Source organism: Primulina huaijiensis, chromosome 3 (genome assembly GCF_012295235.1).
Source record: "Primulina huaijiensis isolate GDHJ02 chromosome 3, ASM1229523v2, whole genome shotgun sequence".
Taxonomy (NCBI): Eukaryota; Viridiplantae; Streptophyta; class Magnoliopsida; order Lamiales; family Gesneriaceae; genus Primulina; species Primulina huaijiensis.
Window position 1 is genome coordinate 24997805 of NC_133308.1, and position 22486 is coordinate 25020290.

The 22486-nt window shown below is 33.9% G+C and overlaps 3 protein-coding genes across 4 annotated transcripts; 1 reads left to right on the forward strand and 2 right to left on the reverse strand.

Moving 5' to 3' along the window:
* The first annotated feature begins 3309 nt into the window (after positions 1 to 3309).
* LOC140972612 (uncharacterized) lies at positions 3310 to 4252 on the forward strand. The gene is made up of 2 exons (XM_073435004.1): positions 3310 to 3607; positions 3825 to 4252. Exons 1-2 carry the CDS (start codon positions 3310 to 3312, stop codon positions 4250 to 4252), a joined length of 726 nt encoding a protein of 241 aa, XP_073291105.1.
* A 6249-nt stretch (positions 4253 to 10501) lies between these two features.
* Positions 10502 to 11503, reverse strand: LOC140974009 (GCN5-related N-acetyltransferase 8-like). Its single transcript, XM_073437205.1, has one exon. It carries the CDS (start codon positions 11439 to 11441, stop codon positions 10725 to 10727), a length of 717 nt encoding a protein of 238 aa, XP_073293306.1. The 5' UTR covers positions 11442 to 11503; the 3' UTR covers positions 10502 to 10724.
* Positions 11504 to 12718: 1215 nt separating this feature from the next.
* LOC140974010 (lysine-specific demethylase ELF6-like) lies at positions 12719 to 21495 on the reverse strand. 2 transcript variants are annotated; one of them, XM_073437206.1, is made up of 8 exons: positions 21353 to 21491; positions 20019 to 21190; positions 18621 to 18699; positions 18376 to 18443; positions 17902 to 18052; positions 16187 to 16746; positions 15489 to 15782; positions 12719 to 14995 (listed from the first exon to the last, which is right to left on the reverse strand). In XM_073437206.1, the coding sequence occupies exons 2-8, from the start codon at positions 21178 to 21180 to the stop codon at positions 12975 to 12977; spliced, it is 4335 nt and encodes a 1444-aa protein (XP_073293307.1). In that variant the 5' UTR covers positions 21181 to 21190; positions 21353 to 21491; the 3' UTR covers positions 12719 to 12974. The 2 variants fall into 2 exon arrangements, with proteins under 2 accessions (XP_073293307.1, XP_073293308.1); XM_073437207.1 differs by having other exon boundaries at positions 16280 to 16746; positions 20019 to 21495.
* Positions 21496 to 22486: the final 991 nt, after the last annotated feature.

Genomic DNA, 22486 nt, shown 5'->3' on the forward strand with positions numbered 1-22486 from the left:
GAATACATCTACAAATACAATCAGTGCCTTCATTGTATGTCAAAAAGGTCGCAAGTATGTATGTTACAATAAATTCGAATTCCAAACTGATTTGAATTCTCTTTTTGTACTGCTCACACTCATATCAAAATCAATTTCCTTTCTTCCATATTCAACCACATTCAACATTTGTATTAAAATCACATTCTCTTCTTCTATCTTCTACATTTATATCCGAACTCTCATAGCACTACCCCACATCTCCAAAATGCACATTGCTGTCATTATTATTTTTCTTTATTTACTCCAATATCACAAATCTTAATGACTTCCACGTGCAAAAGAGTTCTAGTATGCGAATATATAAAATTTGAACGACTTAACATATAATCAAATTACATAACATATAATTGGATGATATCACTCTTAATCCAAAAAAATTTAATCGATAATATTATACAATAATTGGACACTCTTCATTACTACAAACGAACGAACAATTTATGCTAATAATAACACACCCCAACAATTGTGAATGTGAAAATTAAATTTAAAATTATTGAGATATTATTTGCTTATAATCGAGTACTAATTATTAATCGAAACTCTATGTCGGGATAATAGTTTCTTCTCCATGCAACTCGTCAAAGCTCTGAAACTCTTTGACTTCTCCAAAATTCTTGAACCAATAGCATAATAACCAAATCCCTTGCGGTGATTGAAAATCAAAACACCTTTACCGTGATAAGAAATCAAAGATGAAGTATAGGGCAAATGGTGGTGAACTATAATATGACTTTAGGAAGCAATTTCAGGGTTTTTATTCACAAACAGGAATGATAAAATTTCAACTAATTTCTATAAAGAAGATGAATATCACATATGCTATTTGGGGTATTTTGGAATTTTTAGGCGATTGGAGAATGACAACTAAATTGAGTTAAAACTAGGGAGCCAGACCATTACTTAGATTATATTATATGGGAAAACTTCAAATAAATCCTCAAGGCTTAATTTCAACTGTCCCTGTGTCAGACGTTACAAGTAACTAGGATTTCATCCGTTGCAAGAAATATTATTTTATGCAATTAATGATTAAAATTAGTAAGTATCTGTGTTTGAATATTTATTTAAAATTATTGATTAGTATAATGAATATATTTAAAATTTATATTTTATTATAGAAAAATTATTACATCAAAATATTTATGTCATTTGATATAACATTCAAATGATGATAACAATATTTTATCGTTAAATTGACTTATTTATCTTGGTTAAATGAAACTGATATTAATAAAAAAAAATGAAAAAAAATATTTAAAAATCATATATTATTTTGTTTTTCAAAATTTTAAACAATAAATAAACATTTTTCAAAAATTCAAATCTCTCGCCATTCAATATCAGTATGTCTATTTAATTGAATCAGATCAATTTCCCACAGCTAGCCATTGTTCAATTGAAACACCACTTCATTTGGCAGGCAGATATTTATATAATTTAAGTTTGGCATGCCTAGGATACTGAAGAACACAGTCCATGCACAACACAAACCATAGAACATCAACATAATAAACAAAGATTGTCTGTGCCTACCAAATTAACAACAGCTCGAAAAAGTAAACACTCGTGACTTCCATCTTCCTTAGCCTGGAAATTCGGGCAGTAAAATAAACTTACAAAGCGATTGAGCTTGAGAAGCTTCTCAAGTTTGAAATTTCTTCCATGTATCAATTCAAATCAAACCGGAGAAAGAAATTATTTATGTATATCAAATAATCAGGATTCGGGACTGTCAGTCTAATTGCCTAATCTTGGCATTGTTGAAGCCGTTCAAGGCTAATTCGGCCACATCTCTGTGTTCATGATATAAAAAGTGACCGTCCAGGTATGCATGTGTTCGATCCACCAACCGAACAAGGTATAATGTTTGGTGCATTTAATTTTTAAAATTTTGTACAAATAAAGTTTGTTTGAGCAAAATGTAAACACTATTTGAAATACCAAATGGAACAGAAGGTTTCATCACCTCTCCTCCCTCCTCCCTGTGCCAAATTGTGGAGGTTTTTTAGAGTAATATTTGAAGTAGATGAGTTCGATTTGAAGATTGATGTTGTATTTGGTGTATATTTTGTATTATGTTGATATAGAATGGGAGTTAAAATAGAATTATGAGTTAGAGAGAATACTCAAAGAGCCATGATTTGATATAGAGATAAGAAATATAGAATTGAAAATAAATTTTTTGGTCAATTAAATTGCTATAGTTTGANTTTTGTTTTTGTTATTTTTCTCGGAGTGCTGATGGAATATCAAAAAATAGTGACGTGATACCATGAATTTCTTGCGTGGTATCATCGGAAAATTTCTTTCGTTTCCAATATAACGTCAGCAAATATGACTAAAATAGCCTCAAATCAAAAGCCGATACACCAAAACCAAATTTCTGAATATTTAGTATACCAAAACCTCATATATGACAAGTTAATAAATAAATAAAAATTATATCATTAATAAAGAATTTCAAAAAAAATTCAATCACTATGACATTGAAGAAGAATTAAGGTTATAATAATTTTGTAACTTGTGATTATGATGCCATAAATATTTAATAAACTTAGATATATTATAAATCAAAAGGCAAAAATTGATGTGCCCTCATTCATTTCCTCCCTTCACCATCATCAAAGGGTCGCCTCTTAATCAACTAAACCATATATCCTAACAATCTTCTGCACACACCAATTTCCAAAGCCTAGCTCCTACACTCTTTAATTTACACCCAAAGCCTCTCTGTCTTTTTCCCACATTCCCCATCCTACCCCTCTCCTCCAGCAACACCAATATGCTACACACTTTCATTCCCAAGGCAAGCCCCCCTAGGGGCATATTAGTCCTTCCATGCATGCCTAAACCTCAGCCGCTACACTCCATGTTTTCAGAGATGGTCTCAGCACCAAAAAACCATACGCATGCAAAAAACACACACATTTATTTTTCTCTCCCTCTTTAATTTCTCCACTCTCAATATTCTGTGTGTAGTTTTCTTGTTTGACCCTTTGTTTTATCTCTTTTCTCCCCATAAAAATATGGAGTATTTAATTGGAAAACCAAATTTGCACGAATACACATGCACCATATGATTGGCTGATAGCTAGGGCGAACTCCCCATTAATTCCTTTTCTTGATTTTATCCCCATCTATATAAACCCCACCAACAAGAAATTTATTTAACCCACAAAACGATCATCATCACAAGTACGATATACACATTCGATCTTCTTTTCTCGGAAAACCCATCTTTGGATTTGCTTGTTTCTTGCAGAAATGGAGGGTGAGAATGAGAATCTTGGGAGTGGTCCAGGAGGGTCTAGGTGGAACCCTACGAAAGAGCAGATAAATATACTGGAGAGTATGTATAGGCAGGGTTTGAGGACTCCGAGTGCTGAACAGATTCAGCAGATCACCGCGAGGCTCCGGGCGTTCGGTCATATCGAAGGGAAGAATGTGTTCTACTGGTTTCAGAATCACAAGGCGAGGCAAAGACAGAAGCAGAAGCAAGAGTCTTTCGCTTATTTCAATAGGTTCCTCCATGCGAATCCACTGTTTCCACATTATCAGAATGGTAATGCATGCATTCCTTTCGGTGTCTGTAATCATTATACATATGTTCTTGAAAATTTTATAAATCTGACGATTACTTTCTGATGGATGGAAGTGGTATATTTTGTTTTCTTTGAATTCTTGATCTAATTTACTAAACATGAAGGAAATCAATTTTTTTAAAAAAATTCGTATAATTTATTTTGAAATTAATTTTTAGTTTTGTGTTCCTAACTCAGTTATTTGCGGCCCATGCTACATCCCACCACCCCAAAATGAATCAGGTTTCTTGCCACAGTGCCCAAAGGTGGCAGTGCCCACATCTGCAGGTATGAAAAGGAGACTATCAAACCCCACAAGTCAGCCGTTCCATCACCCCAGGAGCAGAAACGAAGACTACTACTTATACCCGATTTCGACCCCGAAAAACTCTAAAACACATAACCAAGAAACGCTGGATCTGTTCCCGGTCCATCCCACCGGAATCCTACAGTTCAAAAATGGCAATGGAATAGATAACGTAACCGCTTCGAGCACCCCGAGTTCTTCAGAGAATGAATGCAGTGTTAATCTTGGTACAGATGAAGAAGAAAATGCCAACCGCCATGGCTACCACCATGATCATGATCAAGATCATCCCTTTTTTGATTTTTTCTGTGGGAATTAAGTCGAATTGAAGGTGTGTTCCTTCTCAAAAAACACTGAATTCTAAGCGTTTTTTCTTCAGAACTGACAGCTGAAATGTGGTTTTAATGTCGAAAATGAATCTTGACTGCTGATTTTTTGAGTTTTTAACTTTTGGCTGTATTGGGGGGTTTGGACACTGACACAAGGGTTGCTTTTTCTCTTTTGGCGATGGACAAAATGTAAGCTGTAATTGAGATTACTGACTCTATAATTATCACAATATGCTGCTTTCATTTTATTTTCATGTTAGTACATTTTTAAGATTTGTTAGTTGGATTTTAAGCATTTCTTGTCCATTTTCTTGTTTATTTTATTATTATTGTAATATTTCTGTATCAATGCTCAAATTCTGTTATCCAAAAATAAAAAAATTACTTGAAACTGAAATCGTTCGATTAACTCGAAACATAAATTCATAGAAAAAAGTTCAATTTCAGGAAAAAAAATCGAAATTAAAAAAAAAAAATCAAGTTACTCGACTAAGATTACCAAAATTTGCACATGCGTGTTAACTGTCTGACCTTAAAAATACATTATCTATACCTTAAAAATGCATTATCTATTATTATTGCACGATGATGATTAAATTAATATTTAAAAAATATTATCTATCATTTTAATTTCTCTTTACTTAATTTATTTTCTGATCACATATAAAAAAAATTTATTGTAAGAAGAAGTATAATTAATTATGCACTTAGAATTTATTTGTAACTAATTATTAATAATTTCATAGTTTTTGTTATATTTGAGAAGTTTTCGAAAAAGTAATACGCTATAAAATGAAATATTTATGAGTATTAATGTATTTACCTATCACATTAATTATTTGAAAACAAATAAGAAATAAATATCTAATTAAATGTCAAGTTACTTGAATTTTTTTTAAAAAAAATTAAAATTTGATTTTGAGATCCCCTAAGATATAAACTACACTGAACTGTTTGAATTGGTTATATCTGTTTATTTAATTTTAATTATGATTTTAAGTTTTGTGTATTTTTTAAATATTTAATTATCAGTAATCTCTATCATATTAAATAATATATAATTTTTTATATAATATGTTAGGTGTAATAATTATCCTTGTTTAGTGAGCAATCGAACCATGGTGCTTGAGCTGCTGTGCGGTTTAAAAGACTTGAGTTGCACAATTACCACTAGCTATAGCTTTTGGTAAAGCGGTAAGCGCTCGGTCCTACAATCGGTATCAGAGCCAAGGTCATGTGTTCGATTCCCCTTGATTGCAAGGAGTGCAATTATTGGGAGGGAGATTGTTGGGTGCAATAATTATCCTTGCTTGGTAGAGCGATCGAACCTGGTGCTTGAGCTGCTGTGCGATTTAAAAGATTTGAGTTTTACCATTATCACTACCTATAGCTTTTGGTAAAAGAGTAAGCACTCGGTCTTACATAATATTATATTTTTCAATTTTAAAAGAGTTTCATCGTGAATTTTTTGTATATTAATTAACCATAAATTATTATTATTGTTGTTGTTGTTATTTTGTATCTTAATTATAACTTTAATATAAATATTTGTTAACATTTTAAAAATAATTAAATTTTAATCTAAATTTATTCGTCTAATAAACGACAAAATTTTTGAATTGGTAAAAAAATTTATTTATTATTTGAAATTTTGATAAATAAAAAAATAAATGCTTTTTTAAATATATTGTATATTTTTTATTAGTAAAAATTTCAACCAACTAAGATAAAGAAGTCAATTTAACGATCCAAGATTGTTATCCTTATTTAAGTGCTATCTCAAACGACATACATATTTTTATAGAGCAGGTCTCTTTTGTGTCGGTATCACGAATCTTTATCTGTGAGACGAGTCAACCATACCGATATTCACAATAAAAAGTAATACTCTTAGCATAAAAAGTAATAGTTTTTCATGGATGACCCAAATAAGAGATCTGTCTCACAAAATACGACATGTGATATCGTCTCACACAAGTTTTTGCCATCACATTATTAAACTAAATTAATAAAAAAGAAACACAAAACCATTTTAATTTAATTTAAAAAATTAATAAATTTTTTAAAACAATTATTTCGTGAGAACATGAAATTTCGTAGATAAGGATATTTTCGATGAATAATCTATTTTTTGAAAATATTTAAAACATAAATATTAAATAGGTGTATAAATTTATGAGGTTAGCTCTAAAAATATTTAATTCATATTCGAAATTATCGGATTTGAGACAAATTTAACATATTTGAGTTTTTTTTCCCCAAAAACACATGGAACTTGAGCACAAGTTTAATCTTCTGGGAGAAGATTATCAACAATTGAAGAACATATGAAACATCACCAATTAAATACACATGAAACAACTTTAGAATAGTGATTTACTCTAATGCTTTGTATGTATAAATTGATTAATGCAATAAAAAATTCGAAAGAGAAAGTAGTCCAATGAGTAAAAAAAAATTAAAATTACAAATTAGTGTACTTGGAATGAATGAAAACATTTCCATTTAAGACGAATGAAGTGATAATTTTCAATCCCAACATTAGAAAAATCTTAAAGAATATATTTCAAAAAAAAAACAGAAAACCTTTCTAATTTATCATGAGTGGGTCTCATGTGAGACCGTCTCACGGATCTTAATCTGTGAGACGGATCAACCCTACCCATATTCACAATAAAAATTAATATTCTTAGCATAAAAAATAATATTTTTTAATGGATGACCCAAATAAAAGATCCGTATCACAAATATGACCAGTGAGACCTTCTCACACAAGTTTTTGTCTTTAATCATTACATAACCAAATTAAGATGAGTAGATCTCTTGTGAGACGATATTACTGATCTTTATTTGTGAGACGAGTTAATACTGTTCATATTTATAATAAAATGTAATACTTTTATCATAAAAAATAATATTTTTTCATAGATGACCTAAATAAAATATATGTATCAAAGTTTATGTGAATTTAAGATTCATATTGGAAATTCAAATGAAATTGCTATAATGAGGTTCTATGTTAATTTGACTTGTAATTCTGATATGAGGTCAAATTCATTTATTATTATATACAAAAAAGTTCGACGATCAAATTGATGTAATTAGAAATCGGTGCATACAAAAGCTAATCAAAAAATGGAAAATGTAATTTAATTCACATAGCCAACTCAAGAATATGTGCATCCATAATAATATCATAACCAAGAATCAAAATCCGATCGAAAGGTTATTTGTTGACCGAAAATCATATAAAGATGTCGAATCCGATCTCGAAAATCCGAAATTTCGAAAATCTTTGGCGATAAATGACTATAAAAATGAGCATCAAACTTGCGATCCAACATAAAATGGAGAAGTTGGTGTTATCTCTTTTGGTTTTAGGCCTTTGTTCATCTCTGGTCTCAGGTATAAACTTCACTTCGCTTCCATTATTTTAATGCTCCGCAATTATTTTTCCATATAAATATAATGAAAATCGAATAAATAAATATAATACTCTACAATTGTGGCTAAACGATCCAAAAGAGCTCGATCGAAGAGGAAGTTACATTTCTCATCTCGTAATTTGGATGTTTACGAGCTTTAATTTATTAGTGATTAAATAATAACGACATGACAATTAATCATCCATATAAAAACTCTTGTGATACTGTCTTCCGGGTCGATTTTGGATCTCTAACCTGACCTAATTAAAAAAAAAATATTAATTTTTTTTATCTTTATCTCAAAGTATTATTTTTCAAAGTAACTATGAACGAATCGACCTTTCTCACATATATAAATTCATAAGAGTGTTTCACAGACATAAATTCGTGATAATATCTCACAAGAGATCCACTCAACCATCTATATATAATGTTAAATCACGTGCACAGATTGTAAGAGAATAAATTAGCTTCTTGTGTGCCATATTTCTTCTTCGTTTTAACTATTTTTTTGGTTTAAAAATTCATAGATTACATATTTACATTAAAGTTAATAACTCTGATGAGGATGAATTTTTTAATTTTTAATTAAAAAATTGTTTTAAGTAGGATGATATCTTGCTATTTAAAAAAATTATGATGTTTCATAATTTTTTATTTAATCTGGATGATATGGTCAATTTATTATCATGTAATAAGACTAAGATATATTCTACACCTCTATCCCATATTATTAAGGTTAAAGGGCTTAGTAAGTATAATAGATCTCTTGTCAGACAATTTTGATCCACGAGTCAATCATGCTCATATTTACGATAATAAGTAATAATTTTGACATAGAATGATCCAAATAAGAGATATGTCTCACAAAATTAACTTGTGAGACCGTTTAACAAAATTTTTTATGAAGCAAAACATTTGATGACTCATAATATACTTTAATATATCATAATACCACTTTTCAAATTACAAAAATATTTTATTTTGTGAATTAAAAAAATCATAAAATCTTAGTTTTAGTAAATCTGTATAGTATATATAACCACAATAAAATAATTCTTTATCTTTATTTATACTTATCATAATCACCTATGTAAATACATATATGTGTGAGCGTGTGCGTGCATTCGATCGAGTGTGTCCTGAAAGACATGATAAAAGCAGGCACATTATCAAGAGTTGAAGTGGGAAGCAAGAAAAAACCTCTATGGGGTCCAATTTGCAGCAAGGAGCTTGACGGTCTTTGTGATGGCAAGAAGCTTGATTCCTGTGTCGAACCATGCAGCAAAGATTTGGGGGCAGATGTCGTTATAGAAGCTGATTGCAGACTTGTCTATAACGGACCATTTAAAATCAGATTCTGTTCTTGTTTCTATAAATGTGCCGAATGGCCACCCGCTATTGGAAGTTGAAAAATTAGTGGCACGATTGTATCATCATATCAATAATCTTTAATCGAGCAATTTATCTATATTCAGATTGCGAAGTCCTGGTTGGGTCCTTCGTTTCTTCATTGTCTGTGTTTTCGCTGGGTGGAAAAACGCGGGTAAAAAATAAGGGGCATAAGCTAACGACAGTTTAGGCTTGAAAGCGAGGTCAAAATTCGACGTCTGGGGTTGAAATTAATCAAGCATGTACATCGAGCTTGAGCAGAACTGCACAAGTTCAATCTTTAAACAGAACAGATAAGCAACTATTAAAGGACGTATGAAACAACTTTCCAACAATGGTTCAGTGATTCAGTCTAATGCATAGCCACGATTAATGCAATCAAAATCATCAAAGAAGCCAACTTTTTGACAAGAAGTACCATTTATTCCTTTTGTCAAGTTATTTTTTCTCAAGGCAATCAGACAGTGTCGCCCTTGTTGCGTAGGCATGAAAGGAATAATCTGGGCAGAACAAACAAAATCAGCATAGGCACTGTGCGTCAATCTTTATACATTCGGAAAGGGTGAATTTCATCTCACCACAAAAACTAAAGAACCGACCTGTTATCAGATAATTTTAATAAAATCAGCAGGGGTTGTAAGAAACACCAAACACCCCGATGAAATTTCAACAAGCTACGAGAAAAGGTACGGAACAGAGGTGTATCACCAGGTTCATTCACCAAGAATCAAGATAATATAAGCACATAAAATTCAGCACACAATTCCACAACATATCAACATAACTAAACCACGAGAACAAAACATTCTCATTATTCGACAATATCTTTTATAGCCATTATAATCAAGGTAATGCAACTCTCAATCACAATAATAATGCTAAATATATCATCAGAACGAATTCACAATCCATAGCCAATCATCACAGTTAAGATAAGTAAGCTCATCCATCATTTTTCCTCATGCATAAAATCAATTTAGCAGTGAGTGATGCTTTTCCTATGGTCTGTCACAGAAAACAAATATTGTGCAACTTCAAACAGTAGAATATTAATTGGACTATTAAAGATTGAGATATTGTTGATCAACCAATTTATTTGACTTGCATGGTACAACAATAGTTAGGAAATAACAGAGTTCTTGCCCAACCATTAGTTAATCAAAGGCATTTCAAAAAGGTAGAATCTTTTTACATTTCCATAATCGATGATTGATCAATCATAAGATGCACTTAATTGACACACTTAATTCGAAAAATTGTGGAACGACATTGTTGCCAAAGTAATAAATCAATAGTTTCAGCACTTGTAACAACACAACATAGCTGCTAATCCAGTGCTTTGTGGAATACTCACACGCAAAAACATTATGTAAACGATAAAATTGAGCTTGAATTCCATTAAAATGATAACGCCAACTTCAGTAAACCGCTGACCTCTGTGTAAAGCACTTGATTCACAGGCAAGGAAAAAACAATCTCCTTTCTTTAACAAGAAATTCTGAAAATTATGCTAATACAAGTACTCGAATACATTATAGTTTCCCGCATAGCACTCCCACAATCTCTCGAAAGCAGCTCAAGTTTCAAGATGACTCTTTTTATTATTTAAAAGACGCCACAAAGATCAAAGTAAACAAAAGGAAAATCAAAGGTTAACATGAGCATAAGCCTGAAGGATCTCGCCAGTGAGCCTACAGATCCTCCACTCCGGTAAAACCTGCGCCCCCATCTGCTCGTAAAATGTAATGGCGTTAATATTCCAATCCAGCACCACCCACTCCACCCTCCCGTACCCCATCTTCGCCGCCTGCGCAGCCACTGCAGAAAGCATCATCTTGCCCAATCCATTCCTCCTGTAACATTCCCTCACAAAGATATCCTCAATATAGAAGCCGGGTTTCGCCAGAAACGAGGAGTAATTGGGGAAAAACAACACGAACCCACCAACGGTAACGTCATTAAAAATCACATCAACAGCACTGCTTCTGAAACTCTCTTTCTCCGGGTCTTCAACTGGGAGGTCCAGGTTAAAGGATTTCAGGAGCGGGGTGAAATGGGAATTGTTCTGGGCTGGTGGAAACGGGGAAGGGGAGAGTTCCAGGAGGAAGATGGTGAAGGAAGTGAATGGCGGAGGAGGGTGTGGGGGGAAGAGGGTCTCCGAGAGGGAGTCGGTGGTGGCGGAGCAGAGGTGGGTGAGGTGTTCGAATACGGCCATTTGGTGGATGAGCTTGTGGATTTGGGGCACGTCTTCATTTGTAGCGAGACGGATGCGCGTGAAAAGTGTATGGCCAGATGGAATGGATCCCGGTAAGGTGATGGTGGCGGCGGACGGCGGAGGAGGTGGAGCTGCAGCGGCTGCCATTTTCAGAGGTTTTGTAGACGATTCTTGAAGCGCAGTTGGCGAATAGTTTGCGAGTTGGTATGAGCATAAACGTTAGCTGGCAAAAGTATATATATTTATTGGGTAAAGTTTTTTAAAATAAAAATTAAATGTAGCATAAATATTGCATAAAAGTTATTATATATAATATTCTATTATCATAATCGATTTAATCCCGGAAAAAAGTGATTGAAAACAAATATAATGAGATCTATAAAATATCAAGATATATTAAAACTTGAATATGTCAAGTTTATAATATTTCAAAAAAAAAAATTATAACGTGAGACTCATAATCGATATTTTTCGAGATATATCGGATAAATTTTTCAGCTAATAGTAACCGTAAACCACTCGAGGAATATTGTATAAAATTTCGAGCTAATATAGCTGCAAACCATTTTAGCAAGATAAATCACAATAAAAGACCCTAATTTAAACGACAGATTCATCCGAAAAAATGTAATTCCAATATCTCCCCCTACAATATTAAAAAAAAAAAATCTTGACATTTACATATTCATCATATATTATAACAAGTTTTACTCAATATTAAATAAACTCACACAATTTGGAATTCTTATATTAAACTTAAATTAAAATTAGTCAATATTATTTTGAAAAACAATTGTTCGATATCAATATAATTGGTAAGATATATTATTTCAATTGCAACTTGAAAAGATTTAGGATCAAAACGATGAGAAATACAATAGGATTTTGCTTCCTTTCATTTCATTGGATTGACTTCCTTTTAATTGAACTAAATGATCGACTCATGACAATTTACTAGTAATTATCGCAACTTTAACTTAATTATTTGAAAAAAGAAATATTTAAAAAAAAATTGTGAGAACTAGAAAAAAAATATGTGGACTTTGAGATAAAATAAGGAGAAGTTGGAGAAATGTTAAAAAAATGTAGAGATATATGAAAATTACTAATAAGCTTGTTCCATCGAAGTTACATAATAAATATCATGCAATTTCCATAAAATTGAAATTAAACTTTTGTGTCAAATTGATACACACATAATAATTGATCATATTTCAAATAACTTCATTCAATTGCTGACGATTTTAATGGTCAATTGCTGCAATGGATTATTAAAAAAAGTCGAAAGAAATCGGTACGATCGATATATTTTATAATGGCACAGAAAACACGTACCGCACAAACTTTATTTGCATATTTGATACGTGTAAATTAATTAACGATTGGAATTGTTGATTAGTGCATTTGGTGAATACCAATTGTGAAGATCCAACTTTTTCCACTTTCACGTTAACTTGAACAAGGCAGGAGAGTGAAGATCATATTTATCCCTACAATAAAAAAATTAGCAAAAAAAGTAAAATGCCTACTTCACACGGTTCCATCCATTCCCTAAACTACTCTACCATTCGACAACTCTAGCACCATACCCATGATTCTTGTGTTCCATTTGTTCAAAGCTTCATTGCCGGGGTGATGAGATTTCGAGAAGCTAATAATCCTCATCAGGATTAGAGGTTCTCAGCTGGTTGTGCAAACATAATGCCCTGTTTTTCGCCTGTGTCGACTGAAATCCGATACGAATCTGAAAGTAAGGCCACATCCCTTAACTTTGCACACGTATGGCCTTTCCCCGGTATGCACCCGTAAATGTTCTGTTCTTGCCCAAGCCCATTTGAATGACATGGTACAACCATTCCATGGACATTTAAGAGGCCGGTCATCATCATGAACACGTTGATGCTGTATTGCATATTTGTGGGAGTTGAACTTTTTCCGGCATCCTTCGACAGGGCACCGGTTTCCTTTGTGCAGGAGGAGCTCTGCCTTCGTCTGGAAACTCATAGAGCAGCGATCTAAGTTGCATTTGTGACGTCCCTTCTGGATTTCTTTCTTACCCTTGCAGGAAACTGAATCATTAGTTGTCTTTCTCAGCTTCTTTATGGTGACTGTTACATCAACACGTTTTTTCTTGTTCTTGTGATTTGCATCTTTTCTAGTCCTAGACCTCAAACCTTCACAGGGGCTTTTAATAAAGCCTCCGACAAGGGATTGATCTTCTGTTTGCAGGTCGATCTCTCTTTTCCGTTTGTTTCCAGTTTTGGCGTTTGATTTGGAATGAGCCATGGTGGAGTTTGAATAATCCGACTCTCTTTTCTCCTGCAATGATCCGTTGTCACTATCACTACAAGATTCTACGGTGTCATGTGTCTTACATGGGGCCTGAAGTTCTTCAGCCAAAGCAGAAACCGATTCATTTACAAGTTCAGTAAATCTAGAAACACCTTGGTGTTGATTATCTCCATCTGCCTGAATGTCCTGTGGTTCTCCCGAACACGAGGCTTTTAACATTGCACTGTCTAAGACAAGTTGATCGGCAAAGGATTCCTCCTGCTTTTCGTCCCATCTTGGAGGAAGGTCGTCGTTCAAAGATTCAGAGGAGTCAGCACGTCCACAGCATTCTTCCAGCATATCATTTCCATCAGACTGAATGTTACAATGGCTCTCAAGATCATTTTCTGCAACCTGAATGTCATTTTTGCTTGCTACAACAATATCATTGATTATTTGTTTGTCTGTCAAAGTTTCATTTTCTATAGCCCGACAAATCCCATTTTCAGCTTTTGGTAAATCATCAGAATTCTCAAGAATCAACACCTTTTCCTCTATGCTGCCACCAGATCCTGTGACTTCATGCGCCTGGGAATCATGGCATGAATTTTCAAAGTTGTCCTTCCCTTTCTGTTCATTTAAAGAACAAACAGCAGCTTGTGACTCAGAATTCACAATCACCGGTAGAGACGTAACAGGTGAATTTGCAAGTTCGGGTGGAGGATAATTCCTGAAAAAGCCTCCTGTTGGCAAAAGCATCCAATGGTCATGAAGTGTTTCTGATTTGCCCTCTGCAGCCGAGGCACAGGGCCCAGATGAACCGTCTCCACCATTTTCAATTCTGATAGCAGTACTTATAGTCGTGCTTTTAGCTGTCGTATCTGGATCTGCGTGGTTGGTGTCTGTATTATCTTGCAAGATGAAGTTATTTGTGTCTGCCAGCCCTCCTATTCCTCCACAACTGCGATGTTTATATTTTCGCCTCGAATAATGAAGGATATTATCTACGTTCAAGACCACTGGTTGCTCCAACTTTGTTTCAACATCCTCCACAGCCTTAGTGCAACTAGATTGTTTCCTTGGCAATACATGTTTTACTTGGCGCCTCGAGCGAATCTTTCTGGATGGCCAATTGAGGCAGGGCTTAACTGACACAGGAGTTACATCACAAGACAATCCTCCCAAAGTCAATAAACGCTGAACTTTTTTCGAAGAAGAACTCTTTTTGACTTTCACACAGTTTCGTAAATTGATGTTCAACTGGAAGGTCCAGTCTCCTGCATGGTTAACTTGTTCCTCACTGTCAATTGCAGCACCAATCAAGTTCAAATCTTCCTGAGATGCAGTGTTTAGAGGAACCTCATTGCACTGGAAAGGACTTGCAATTTCCTCAGCAATGACGGCAGCATGGGCTTTTATCTTCTCAAAGTCTAAACAAATTAAAAAGCTTCAACATACAAATTTATGCTCACAACAATGAAAAGGAGCATGCAATCTATAATTCCATTCATTTTATTGCTTTAGAATCCAGCTGTAGCCTAACAGGTATGAAACGTCATGTTCACCCAAATTGATGGTGTTCCGCTCTAAGATGGAATTGTATGTTATTAGGATAAAGCGGTAACCGATTTATTGGAGGATGAACAATATTCAACTTCGGGGTGCTTTTTGTGATTACCCTCTTCATTTATGATGGTCATATCGGCATTTTTAATTTTAGGTATTTCTGGCATGAAGAAATACAACACTTCGTAAAGGTTCATGCCTAGCAGCAAAGATTTTCAATTTTTAATGAAGAAACACAACACCTTGTAAAGGTTCATGCCTAGCAGCAAAGATTTTCAATTTTGGATAAGTTAATTGACCTCATCATGCTTTTATACTCTACCATTCTGATGCACAAATTGATAAGCTTGTAATTACCAGAATGACAGATCACAAGAACATTTGCTCCACCTTCCAAGCACAACAATTCTTCGATTTCCATTGCATGCTCTAGGCAGAATATCCGTGGCTTTGAAAATGCGTTTGAAATGTTCCATCTCTTTGTAATTTCAACAGTTGAAGCAGCTTCAATCTCCAAAGGTGAAGAAAGCTCTGGGCCTAGAGATTGTTCCATGGATGAACATATGAACGGACCTGATTCAGCCACTGATATTGCGGCTTCATTCACATGGCTTACATTCCTATTATTTGATTTAGCCTTGTCTGTTTTACCTACAAAAGTGAAGATGCGAACACATTTAACATACAAAAGATGAAGTAGGCATCTTATAGATGAGAGTTGGAGAGGCGCTAGATTCTAACGAGGAAAAATTAGCCAGTAAACCTAACAAGTAGCAGCCTACTTTTATCACCATAATAAAGAGAGCAAAGGTAAAAATTTGTCCTGCCAATCGATAGGGCCTGAAAAAAGTCAATTTAAATTTATTTAGAATGTAACTAGTACTCTTTAACACACCGCAAAATAATGGATCGGGGTATGCAGCATAAGCACATCAAACATTTTCATTTATCGTGCCAGTTTTTGACATAAAAGCCACTTTTAAAACTTTCTTAGTTTAAAAGATGCCAAGGTGACAAGGTGGTGAAGAGAAATTACACAGCTTTTGGCCTTGTACCTTTAGTACACTCCTTGTCCACTTGACCATGGACAGAAAGGAAAGTGGATTCCAATGATTTGACGACCTCCACACCTGGAGTAACAAGCATACCTTCAAGCGAAAGTTTTTTAGATGCTTCCTCGGATGGCTGCATAACAGCCATGAATGGAAAACCTAGAATGCCACAAGCTACACAGGGTAAAGCTCCAGAATCGATTTGAAAATCATATGCCAGGTCGTCATCATTAAGATCGAAACCCACTGCATTGATACACTTGCTCAACTGGCTAATGTCATCGAGATTATCTTCATTCTCAGGAAAAGGTTTTACTGTTGATGCAGATGTTCGATCGCTTGCATCTCGGCAGAACTGAGATTCTTTACTTGAAGATGGCAGCAGTTCTGCATCCCATAACACTGCATGGTAAGAGGAATTTCTCTGAAGGAGAAGAGTTAGTAGATTGTTTTCATCCAAGATATCTGCAACAAATGCTTTCTTTACTAATAATTCTCTTTCTTCTCTATGACGATCCCTCATACGTGAGCTACGTGCGCCAGGCAGTAAGGATCTTGGTATTCTGTGATTCAATTAACTCCATTGTCAAAGTTCTGAAATTCCATTCAACTTAGCATCTCGAACCTTGACTTAAAAGAGTTATCATATTAAACTGAAAAAGACAGGTACACACATGTGAACAAACAATACATCCTCTTTATATGAATTTTCCTTCTTCATAGGAAATTATTTTCATTGTAAGGCTGATACGGTTTGACATCGAATTAAAAAAACCTAAACGATGAGTTGTCAATATCTTTGTCCATGTGCCCAAGAGCAACCAATATTTGATCTTCTCCCCTAAGCTATATGAATCGCTCACAGGTTTTTCACAAAATATGCTACTTGAACTGAAACATTCACATGTCCAACCGCATGTCCATTCCAGAGAGCTACTGGAAACAATATTCTTTGGCTGTTTCAAGTCCGGGACAATATGCAACTAAACACATTATTATTTCAGTTATTTGCTTAATGAACACAACTTCGTAAAATTGCCCTAAAAGATTATTGTCCCATCCTTCTTTGGCAAGTGATAATTAATTATCTGATGCCTCGCTTACAACGAGTTTCCTCCAAAGAACTTCTAACAAGCCTCACGGACAGCTCTTTCTTCGACAATACTGATTTGTCAAGAACATTCTAATCCAGGTAAAATTTCACACATTGTTAGAAAGTTACTACTCGGATATTTTGATTCAAAGAAAACTTCAATTCATTAGCACAGAAAAATTCAGAGAGTAAACACGAGCAGAAAACTTGTGCATTGGAGACACCACATACAAGGAAACTGAATTATCCTTTTTCTATATCTTAAAACACAATAGTGGGTAATCCTGCACCACTCATTCTTCTGAAATCATGTACAATTGACTTTGGCATGCTGCTTGATTATTCAAGGAAATCAACATAATAGGTTACAACAAGAAACCACCATTGACATTTGACACCATGACTCAAAATTGGGACCTTGGATGGTTTAAGAAAAGGAACTAATGACATCACGAGCAGATTGATCATTTTGACATCAGAATCCAATCTGAGTACATGAAAATCAGGAGTAAGCAAGTTACATGTTACATTTAGGCAATTGTTAAATGTAATCTCTACAGATCGAAATCAAAAGTCTTTGGTCAACACTATACAGTAGTAAGAGAAATAGAGTTAGTAAGTTAACCTTGAAATAAAAGACATGGTCAACAGGTAAAGTAATTGCTGATGAGAAAGCATAGGAAGGTAATTCATGGCAGCCCTTCGGACAGCAGCTTCCTTAGCTACTGTAAGCCACTTTGGTGTGCCAAAGTTAGCTGCTTCTCCACAATTAAAACCTAAAATTTTAAAAACAGAGAAGTGCAAGCTGTAAAGATCAAGGAAAATGATGTAAAGAAACATGCAAATCTGTAACAGAAAATAAGTAAAATTTAGTTTATATATCAAAATTTTAGTAAAGAAAAAGGACGAGGTTGATATTGAGCTATGATAATGAGCAATCAAGTTGCAAGTGAAAAAACCCAACGAGCTGTCACTCATATAAATAAGTGTATCCATTAAATTTACAATGCACAGAATACAAAAATATGATAAAACTAATCAGTAAATACATAAGAGACAGACTTCAGTCAAATAAGCAGACAAAGTAATAAGTAATTACCATGGCTGTATCCAATGTGGTAAGCCCTTGGGAAAGTCACAACAAATTCACCAGGGTTTTGTACCAACCTAAATTTTAGAATTTTAAGATTAGCAGAGAATAATTCAATTGAATGTACTGCTACTATATCAGCCTCCATCACATATAACTGACAACCATACAAGACATCCTCTAATTCGTCTGAGGCGAGAAGAATAGAAAACAAAATAATAATATAAAAGTATACAGAAACTAAATCCATCCACCTGCAACAGGGTATGCCTGATGCAACAATAACTTCGGGAGACAAAATCGTGGTCTTCTCGCCCAAAAGAGATAGGGCAGCTGTAAAATACAAAGTAGTTGCATCTGAGTGAAACAATCTGATTCATATTTTCAAAAAATGATTGAATCAATCTAATTCACAATTTCCATTGGAATGCAATTATTAGCTGTGCATTTATGAAAATGGATTTGAAATACTCTTCCTATGAAAAACATTGATACTCAAGAGCAGAACTGGTTAAGAAGTCGAAGCAAATTTTATGTTAGGAGAGATAAGGCTGCCTCTACAGTCAAACAAGACATAAACAGCTCAAGGAAACTTCTTTGAATATTAAAAATAAGGTACTTATTGTGAAAGCATTTTCATGCATAAAATGGACCAATGTTCTTTCAAGGCCAGCATCGGACATAAAAACTCACTTTTGTAGAAAAACAATAGAAAACGCAAGAAATGGGTGGAGATTAAGCAAGAATTCTATCACTACAATATTATGTGTGCACTCCATACAAGGCAGAGAGATCTCTTCAGGTCAGGAACAACAGATTGTAAGGATTCTAATGTCAACCAGTATACCAAAGTCCTAATTTGACAAAACCTTGACAATATAAGTTACTCATAGTTTAATTATCTTCAGTAATGAGGGTGATACAGTAACTACCTTTGATATACTTGAGAAAACGTCAAAAATTAACCCCAACTCAAAAAAGAAAAAGTTAGATGAAATGTGCAATTTAGTAATTCTATTTATCCTCTTATTACTTTTCCACAAGTTGTACCACCGTTTTGGTGCTTTAAAATTTGAAAATAACTCACACCTTCATGTTTATGTAACTGCTTGAGGGTTATTTTTTTCTTTTTTAAAACATTTAATTTCGGTAAACAAGCGCATTGTGTGTGAGTGAGTGCATGTGTAAAACACTAGTATCAATTAATGACTAAGGAACAAGCTGTTAAAAACCAAAGAATTGCATCAAAATTAAAGAGAAGTACCGTTTAAATCTCCCAGAAATGTCAGAACCACGCATGTTAAAAGCTAGGTTAAATGATTCAAAAAGTAAGAAAGGTAAAGTTTGATAATGCCTGACATTCTTCCAAAGAAGCAAATTCTTCCTCTACTCAGTCATGTGTCATGACCTTTTTGTAATGAATGGATATCATAAAATAGTTATTACTGAACTACAGAGCTGCAATGTTGGACCAGAATCAACATCAACGTAAGGATAATGATCTTTGTCCAATAATCAAGTAGAAATCTATAAATTTTGAATAAACAGCGAGAAGCATATCATTAATAAAAAAAGAAAGAAACCACAGTCAACATAAATCATCTTGATACTCAAAAGTTTAATCACATATTCAGGGAAAAGTAATTACTCACTCAATTGGTCTATATTTCCTCCATAGGCATGAAGCCGGATGACTTCTTCAAAATTAAAGGCATAATCTCCCGGTACAGCATACCAAGTCTTCGGAGAACCCATGTGCAGGAAATTCAAACTATGAAGGTCATGATCTTCCACATGCCAAGCAAACCAGCTGAACAACATTCCAACATAAACCATGGGAGAAGTAACACCAGGAATATCATCAGGCATAAAACGTGTCAATGATCCCGGAGACCGTGCTATTACTTGCAAATTCCAAGGACTGTTTGAAAGCTTCCAACCAGCTGTACCTTGCATCTCAATACTACTGTCAAAATCCTTATTCACAGAAAAGGCAGCGGTTCGATGGGGTTGTACAGGTTGTAAAGAATTTGCAGTCTCCTTACATAAATTAGGAGTGTTATTGCTACCTGAATCTTTACCAGAATTAATATTTTTTGATAGACCCAAATGATTATTATTGCTATCAGAGCTTCCTAAATTATTTCGGTCAAATGAATTCCTCTTCCTTCTCCGCCTCCTACCCCTATGGAAATAATGCAACAACCCCTCTGGCTCAGCGAACCCTGATCCAGGCACATCATTTGCATACTCAACATAAATGGGCTTCTCAGAAGCTGTTTTCCAAAACATTGCTTCTATAACCAAAGGATTCACCTCCTTTACGGTGCCCAACTGACTCTTAGCAAAATGCTTTGACTTTGCTTCAAACTGCTCTAGAGTATACACCTCTCCACTCTGCCAAACTTGCTTTTGATATCTTGGTAACTGATCTCCAACCATCTCCTTCGCCCTTCTCCCCTTGTCACATCCCAATTCTTGTTGCCTTGTAGTAAAAACAGCCCTACACTCCCCACCATCCACACCTCTATCACAACTTTCATCCCCGGCAATATCCATTTTCGATGATGCAACAAGATTCAAATCTGAACCCAACTCCGGACACTTGGAAAGTGACTTATTCAAGTTATGAAGTACATATTTCCTCGAAGGCTTAGGAAAAGGCGGAATTACTTTACATATACCAAAAGCACTGGCCTCTTTCTCTATTTTGGATATATAAGCAATTGGGTCAGCAAATTCCGTGTCCGTAGGCCGAAATTCAGGCGCCAGAGGCAACCCTTCAAGCCATTTAGGTATTTCCACATTCTTCATTTACACCACCCTAAAAATTCACATCAACACCATAACCACCACCGGAATACACCGAACCTTTTCAATGTTAACTGCACATAATGCACTACCGTATACAACAAAAAGAAATAACCTATGCACAAGAGGGAAATTATCCACATTCAAAAGCGCAAATTAAGAACAACAGTAAGACCTGTAGCTTCAATCCTATGGAGAAGTGCTGGAGTTCAATAGCGACAGCGAACTGAAGGGGGGCGAGACTAGGTTAAGATTTGGAAATGCGCAGGATAGACTAACAGAATGTGAGATTGTTACCTTGCGCCTGGGCGGCCATTAGCATGTGCTTAGGTCACTGTTACTGGGCTAGTAGAAGATATTTGGTATGGGCCCTGAAGGGATAAATATCCAAGAAAAATGTATGATATATGCAATATTTAGGAGATTAAGTAATTTTTATGTAAACATTTTAGAGATTATATAAAAATAGAGAATTTTAAAGATGATTTTTACTAAGATGTTTCAACAATCAATTGAAATAATTGTTTAGACTATAATTTATTTGGGTTGTTTTTAAAGTTGACTATAGTTTATAGTATGTTTTCCCTTTTTTTTTAGGCCAACAAAAGTCAAATATATATAACGGATTAGTTTGTGCTTTCTCTAATATTTTTATAAAACTTGAAATATATTTTGATGATCCAAGAGCTAACGTTTGACCACAACATATGGAGAAAAATACTTCAAATATAACATAGAATAATCTCAATATAATGTACGTCCGTAACAAAGTAATTCCAATGAAAGAGAATCGAAAATTGCCACATAGTGAGCATAAGCTAAAAATAGTCATATATAGTTTATCAAGAACAAAAAAATATTTTAAACGTCAAAAAATATTTTTATTAAATAGTTTTTTTAGCAAATGAAACATATAAAGTTTATCAAGAGGAAATTAAAAATAAATTTGTCAAATTTGATATATTTTATTTCAGTATTAAAAATAATGAAGCGTTTCAAGAAAATATATAATTTATAGATTTTTTTAAAAAAAATATTTTAATTGATTTTTCAATATATTATATATCATATGTATTTGAGTTAATAGAATAGATTTTATATGAATAGCATTTTATGAAATTTGAGAAGGTTGTAAAAAATTATTTCTAAAAATAATTTATTTTATTTTTTATAACTCAAATCCCATAAAATAGTATGAAATCTCACAAGTTTTGTAAAGATATCACTTAGTAAAATGAAATCACATCAAACCCTATAAAATACTAATCCTATTTTAAAATTACATCTTGCGAAATACTAAAATTGATAT

Coding starts and splice junctions, on each gene's coding strand:
- LOC140974009 (XM_073437205.1), bottom strand. CDS start 11,441: ATGGCAGCCGCTGCAGCTCCACCTCCTCCGCCGTCCGCCGCCACCATC.
- LOC140974010 (XM_073437206.1), bottom strand. CDS start 21,180: ATGAAGAATGTGGAAATACCTAAATGGCTTGAAGGGTTGCCTCTGGCG. Junction 18,700..20,018: donor AGGAAATATAGACCAATTGA/GTGAGTAATTAC, acceptor TGTATTTTACAG/CTGCCCTATCTCTTTTGGGC. Junction 15,783..16,186: donor GGACAAGGAGTGTACTAAAG/GTACAAGGCCAA, acceptor TCACTTTTGTAG/GTAAAACAGACAAGGCTAAA.
- LOC140972612 (XM_073435004.1), top strand. CDS start 3,310: ATGGAGGGTGAGAATGAGAATCTTGGGAGTGGTCCAGGAGGGTCTAGG. Junction 3,608..3,824: donor GTTTCCACATTATCAGAATG/GTAATGCATGCA, acceptor TTCCTAACTCAG/TTATTTGCGGCCCATGCTAC.